Source organism: Myotis brandtii, unplaced genomic scaffold (genome assembly GCF_000412655.1).
Source record: "Myotis brandtii unplaced genomic scaffold, ASM41265v1 scaffold107, whole genome shotgun sequence".
Taxonomy (NCBI): Eukaryota; Metazoa; Chordata; class Mammalia; order Chiroptera; family Vespertilionidae; genus Myotis; species Myotis brandtii.
Genome location: NW_005353629.1, coordinates 1292043 through 1298828, shown reverse-complemented (window position 1 = coordinate 1298828; position 6786 = coordinate 1292043). Strand labels below are relative to the sequence as shown.

General features: G+C 45.5%; 1 protein-coding gene across 1 annotated transcript in view; it reads right to left on the bottom strand.

Moving 5' to 3' along the window:
* Positions 1-71: 71 nt before the first annotated feature.
* Positions 72-6786, bottom strand: part of DSC2 (desmocollin 2) — a 28753-nt gene continuing 22038 nt past the window's right edge. Inside the window, exons 13-17 of the mRNA XM_014541558.1 lie at positions 5972-6199; positions 4309-4545; positions 3830-3954; positions 1737-1985; positions 72-1078 (exon numbers count right to left, since the gene is read on the bottom strand). Coding sequence (XP_014397044.1) covers positions 881-1078; positions 1737-1985; positions 3830-3954; positions 4309-4545; positions 5972-6199 — 1037 coding nt within the window. The 3' untranslated portion in view covers positions 72-880. The remainder of the gene's footprint in view (positions 1079-1736; positions 1986-3829; positions 3955-4308; positions 4546-5971; positions 6200-6786) is intronic.

Genomic DNA, 6786 nt, shown 5'->3' with positions numbered 1-6786 from the left:
AGAAACATCGATCAGCTGCTTCCTGCACACCTCCTACTGGGGATGTGCCCGCAACCAAGGTACATGCCCTTGACCGGAATCGAACCTGGGACCTTTCAGTCCGCAGGCCGACGCTCTATCCACTGAGCCAAACCAGGTAGGGCTAAAAATACATTCTTAAAGCACTTTTTAAACCTAACTTTTGCTGACAAGGTGGGAAACAGAGGCAACATAGACTCAGTGCAAGATTTCCTACAGAATACAACCTAGAAACTCAACTCGACCAAAATGGAACAGTTATAACAGTCAACGCCTGGTTGGGAATCTCCCTTTGCATTTTGAAGAAAGGTCTTGTTGTAAGAATAAAAAACATCAATAATGCAGTAAACAGTATATATATACACTTTAGAGTGGTTAGGAGTACAACAGTCTTCGAGCACCACACAAACAATTAAGTAGGTAACAGGAGATGACGTTAAAGCAAGGTCTCCACAACGTTTCTATTAGGCAATACTTTAAGTAGCCTACGATCAAGACTTACATTAATCATTTTTATTGCACTGTAAAGTGGTTGTTGTCATTATACCAAAATGTAAACAATAACGCAGACTACCTTAATCTTCCTATTTCTGTGGGTCTCTTGGGGTGGAAGACAAGTAACTGAAAACTATGTGAAGCCCTGAGAAATGTGTGCACTCACTCACAGCATTTCTCCCTCACTGTGCATTTCTCGACAGACATTCCATCAGAACAAAAGGGTAGCCCCCACTCAAGCATAGTGTCTTCTATTGAAAACAAGAACAAAAAACCCAACCCTGGTCTTTAATTTAATAAAAATAAAAAATGAAAAGAAAGAAAAGGCGCTAAAGCCACTGGCTTTGGTAGACTTATCGGGATGCACTCATCTCTTCACGCATGCTTCTGCCAGCGTCCTAAACTTGGGCTCCAAATGATCCAAAAAGTCCAGGCGATCGTCTTCCTGCCGTTCGCTGCAGCAGCCCACAGAGCCGGCTGCGGAGCCCTGGCCCTCGTAGCTGTAGGTGAGGACGTAGTCCTGGGCGTGTTCGTGACTGTCATCCTGATCGCACAGCTGCACTTTCTGCCAAGGGGGGAACACAACGCCTTTTATTATTAGCATTTTCAACACCAAGACTGACCAACATAAAAAAATGGCTTTGATTTACCTTCGATTGTTTAATTTTTAATCAGAGTGTGTCCTCTAATGGATTCCTACGTATAAGAAATGCACATGATTGGTCTGTATCATTAATCACACTGTACATTCATGACAGAGCATGTTTCTAAAAGCCACCCACGGGGCACAAGGATACAAGAAATCATTTCAAGCGATCATCACCTTCCCTTTAAAAATTATGGCTGAAGGGAAATGCATCCCTTCAGCTGATCCCAAAGGGATGCTTGCACAGATCTTTGCAGAGAGGCCTGGTGGCCGTGCTGGCTGGGATCGTCTGATACCACACTTTTGATGTCCAAGCCACGATTTCCCAAGGGGAAATATACACACAACTCCATGAGGAAGATAATTTAAATATCTCACATTATTTCGGGAAGAACTAAAAGCCAAACAACATGTGAGGCAAAGATCCGCTTGGCAGAACTAAATCAAAACGAAGAAAAACAGCTTTCCACTTAGTAGACTAATCATTAAAAAATAGACTCAATTAGGCCATTCAATTGCAATCATTCAGACAGCTGAGGAGAAACCAATAGGTGTGCAGGCCGCTCAGGGAACGCACCTCGCCGAGGCGGGGCTGGGTGAAGCTGCGCCACTCGGAGTAGGTGTATCTGCCGGGGTCCACCTCCACGGGTCCTGCCCCGCAGGGCTCCCGCACGTGCTGCCCGCCTCCCCGGCATGAGTCCAAGGTCTGGTGTCCTTTCACCAATTCGATGGTCTCCTGCCCGTGGATCACCCCAGATCCCACGGTGCCACAGGCCCCGGCGCCCGCGCTGCCCACCGTGTGGGTGGTGAAGCCGTTGGCGGAATACTGCAACAGAACAGCTTGCGTCAGGGACCCACAGAGGAGAACAAGAAGGAGAAGAAGAACACAGCATGCAGATGATCTCTGTGCTAGAAGGTGAGCTCTCTGAGGGAAGGAGCCGAGCCTGCCTTGGCAACCCTGAGGCTCCAGCTATGGTAACCCAGGCTTCACGTAGTGTCCCAGGCAAGCCGCAGATGCAGGTGTGGAGTGGCCTGGACCTGAGACAAATCGGAACGCTGACTGTGTACCCTGTCCTTAGAGACTTCCCACAAGGCTGCCCAGCTCCATCTGTTAACACCCTCCAGCGCCTCCCCGCTCGCCACCAGGATTCCAGGACTATTGTCTCACATGGGCTTACCCTGCTTAGTCTAAAGCCACTCCCTCCACCCGACTAGGGGAAACAGAGGTGAGGACCAGTATTTTTATTCAGTGTCAAAGCTGGTTCCCCTTCAACTAAAACAAGAATAATAGAAATAAAGTGGCCATAAAAGAGTAGCTGTGGCCTGGGCACGTGTGGGAGGATATCATTGGATGTGTCTCTCTTACATGCATGTTTCTCTCTCTCTCTCTCTCTCTCTCTCTCTCTCTCTCTCTCTCCCCCTCCCTTCCACTCTCTCTAAAAATCAATGGAAAGTATCCTCGTGTGAGGATTCACAACAACAAGAATTTTAGCTGCAATAATGAATCTTTGCAATCTAAATAAATAAAAATACATCAGCAGGGAAAGAGGCTCCCAGAGCTTGCCGCTGATTTGCTATGTTGTGTTGTCAGAGAGAACCCGAGTTTCATTTTTCCCCACCTTCCTAGATGCCAACACCCTTTTGTTTCTAAATCTCTCCAGCTCTCATCATCGATTATGCCTTTGCAGGGAATGTACTTGTTCCTTGTGGACATATTAGGCGAGACATCAAAGCCGGGGCCATGGGGTCACTCGCTGGCCTCGCTGTTTCATATATGAGACCCGAGACTCCTTTCCAACCCACATTGGAGCCAGGAAGACTCCACTAAAGTCCTTCTCACGCTGATCAAAGCTTATAGTCAGTTTAGTGCTGTTGCCAAAAAATAAAATTAAAATAATTATGCTAATGATCTGTAATTAATTGAAACCTTTTTACAACACAAACAGCGATTTCAATATATATGTACATATAAAGGTGAAATCATGAAACATTTGAAATAGAAAATAGTGCTGACAGGCTCAAGGATTTTTACTATTAAGTAACACTGTATGGCTACACTGAAATGCCATCTATTGCCGCGGGCATCGATGTCATTTTATATGTTCCATGGGACCGATGACATTTATATATAGCAAGTTACCTGATTTCAAAAGACATTTGTTCAGAAAAAGATGATGATAGTTGGTTAGGCCAATTTACCCTTTGCATTTATTTAGAAAAGACAGTCCTGGCTGGTGTGGCTCAGTGGGTTGGGAACCGCCGTCCGGTGCACTGAAAGGTTGCCAGTTCGATACCCGGTCAGGGCACAAGCCAGGGTTGCAGGCCCGATCCCCAGTGGGGGGCGGGCAGGAGGCAGACGATCAATGCGCTCTCACATGGGTGTTTCTCTCTCTCTCCCTCTCCCTTTCTCTCTCTCTAAACATCAATTAAAATATTTAAATTTAGTGGGTTGGGAACCGCCGTCCGGTGCACTGAAAGGTTGCCAGTTCGATACCCGGTCAGGGCACAAGCCAGGGTTGCAGGCCCGATCCCCAGTGGGGGGCGGGCAGGAGGCAGACGATCAATGCGCTCTCACATGGGTGTTTCTCTCTCTCTCCCTCTCCCTTTCTCTCTCTCTAAAAATCAATTAAAATATTTAAATTAAAAAAAAAAAAAAGACAAACTACTTACCACTTTGTCATCGCCAGGAGCCTCAGTGTTGGACACAATGAGGTTCTGCTGGGTCACATCATCAGGAAAGGCTTTGGGCGTTTTGGCCGCCCCAGTCGTCCCGCAGACCAAGGTGAAGAGGATGCCTAGGGGAGGAGGGAGATTCCCTGAGTTTAACATCAAACGGCGGGAGGAGTGGATTTCTGACGACTACCACAAAGGCAGCTTTCCAGAAAACGCATTCCCGATAGCTTGTATCAGAGTACAGAACAGACACCCTCCGCAGACATGGCCCAGAGGCACGCCGCATGCTGAGTTCCTGTGTTAAATTTTGTTTACGCTGAGATAACAGAATGCACTTTCATATGTGCATTAAATATGTGTGTTAAATGGGCATCCAGCTATATCCAAGTGAACAGCTATAGGTAACAGTGCTGCTCTCAGAATGTGTCTGGAAAGTTATTTTAAAGGCTCTTATTTGAGTGCAAGAAGGGACTCACAAAATAGCAAGGCTATGCCCAACAGGATGGCGAGGATGGCCCACTTTCCAAGTCTGAACTCCCCGGTGCCGGTCCTGGGAACCCCACGGAACGTGCAGTCGTTTTCGGTAATGCAGTCACACATGATGACATTTAAGGGAGTGGTGTGTGACAGGCCATGTCTATCTGTAACTCTGACACGGACTGTATATGAGCCAAACGGAAGGTCATTTTGATTGGAAAGACGTGCTGCTGTATCTGGAAAAAAAAAAAATAATAATAAAACCAAGCGTCATAGAATGTCATCGATTTCTCCAGAGCATAATTAACTATGACAGGATAGTCCTCAAATTTCCCTACAAATGGATATTCCTGATGGGCACAGCTGTTACGAGATGGTAAATGTGAATGGACCAAATGGTTCTCATCTACAGCCGTTGCAAACATATTGCATATAAATGTTTGTCTCCGTTGCCCTTTTAAAAAGATCTTCTGGTTTTTGTAATAATATTTATCTGTCATGAATAAAGTCTTTCTCTCCTAATTAGTAAACTTGTTCAGAGATTGGTTTTTATCACAGCTTTGACAAATCCTTATGATCCTATATAATAAAAGGCTAATATGCAAATCGACAAAAGGGCAGAACGATTGGTTGCTATGACATGCACTGACCACCAGGGGGCAGACGCTCAATGCAGGAGCTGCCTCCTGGTGGTCAGTGCACTCCCACAGGGGGAGTGCTGCTCAGCCAGAAGCCCTGAGTCCGGCTCATGGCTGGTGAGCGCAGCGACATCCCGAGTGCTCCCAGACTGCGGGGCGCAGGCAGGCCAGGCTGAGGGACCCCCCAGTGCACAAATTTCGTGCACCGGGCCTCTAGTTTAATATAAGCATTCAGGGCATAATTCCTTTTATACATGATTGTAGACACAGGGCCTTGACTTGCCACTATGGCTTCTATACGACCTTACTTTTCTTCCTCCATTCTGTTTTCCCTTTCCCTTTATTCACGCCCTTTCTTCTTATAATTTGCCATCATGAGAAGCTGAGGAGTAGTCGTTGAAAGCACGGGACTGACAATCTTTCCAGGGCATTTTAAACACAAACCCCATTCAGCTGTACTGGTCTGGAGTCGTGAAAGGGGGAGCAGATGGAGACAGAGCATCCTGGCCCTGGGGCGGGGCAGTCAGGAGATGGAGAAGCTGCTGAAGTGTTAAGAGCTGACAGAGGGGGTGATGCCACGGGGTATGGAGAAGGTCCCTTTTACTTTCACCATCTTATCAGCAGAGAGATGATTGTGCTTAAAGTCAGAAGTACAGACTAGGAGCCAAGTTCGGGGAGAATCCCAGGTAGAAAACAATAGTGATGGCACAGACCCACCCTATGGGTGTGTGGATGTGGAGCAAGAATGAAAATGAGAATTCACGTTAACACCGACGGGAAACCTGCCTGTTTCATTGGTGGTTCCCACTTCTATCTCAACAAGAAAGAAGTATGTCAGGGTGGCCGGAGGATGAACAGGATTAACGGGCATCAAATATATTAGGATGCGGGGAGGAGATCAGACTTAATGGCACACCAGAAACATATAATGTTACCCCAAGAAATTTAATTTCAAACATTAAAAAGGAAAAGATATTTTAGACACCCTCATGTTGAAAAGGACCAGATGTTTAGACACCCATACCATTGATCTTTGTCAGCGCCCACACTCTCTGTGCGTCTGCATCAGAATCCTCCTCCAAACTGAAGTGGAAGGGTGGGCCATTCACAGGGTCATCCGGATCAAAAGCCACGATCGCCGTGGAGGACATGGTGGGTTTGCAGATGATCGCCGTCTTTTTGAGTATCACTGGGCCATTATCATTCACATCTTCAAGGATGATGCCCAGTGTCCCAGTACATGTTCTTCCAACTAGGAAATTGGATATAAAAATACAATATTTAATGTTTTGAGTTTTCACTAGGAAATTATGCATTAACATTTTTATTTAAATATTTATTGGGCACCTTTCAAATGGGTTGCACAGACAATCACTGCTATTGAGATTTGTCATTCATCATTCACTGAACAGCTACAATAGACACAGAAACTTCTATGGACATGAGTTTTGACTAATCTTTAAAAGGAGGACGGAAGAGAATACGAACAAGGACTTTTGAAAAATATTTTCTTATTTTACTGTGGGGCAATAAGTATGTTCTCTCTATAATGAATTTTCCTGCCAAAATATTTTAAGAGATATGACTACATAACTTGAAGCTAATTTTACTTGTCAATTTCTCAATATTTAATGGATACTTAACTTTTAAAAGTCATTAAAGTTCCAAGCATTTCTGTGACTGTTATTTTATCCTGACATCTAAAACTGAGGGTGCTATTCGAAAGCAGACAGGAGTTAATAAGTTACAGCAAACGTCTCGATGACTCAAAATGCCACCTGGGGAGAAATACACCTGAGAATGTACACCGCTGGCTTGGAAATGTCCGCGGCTGGTTTA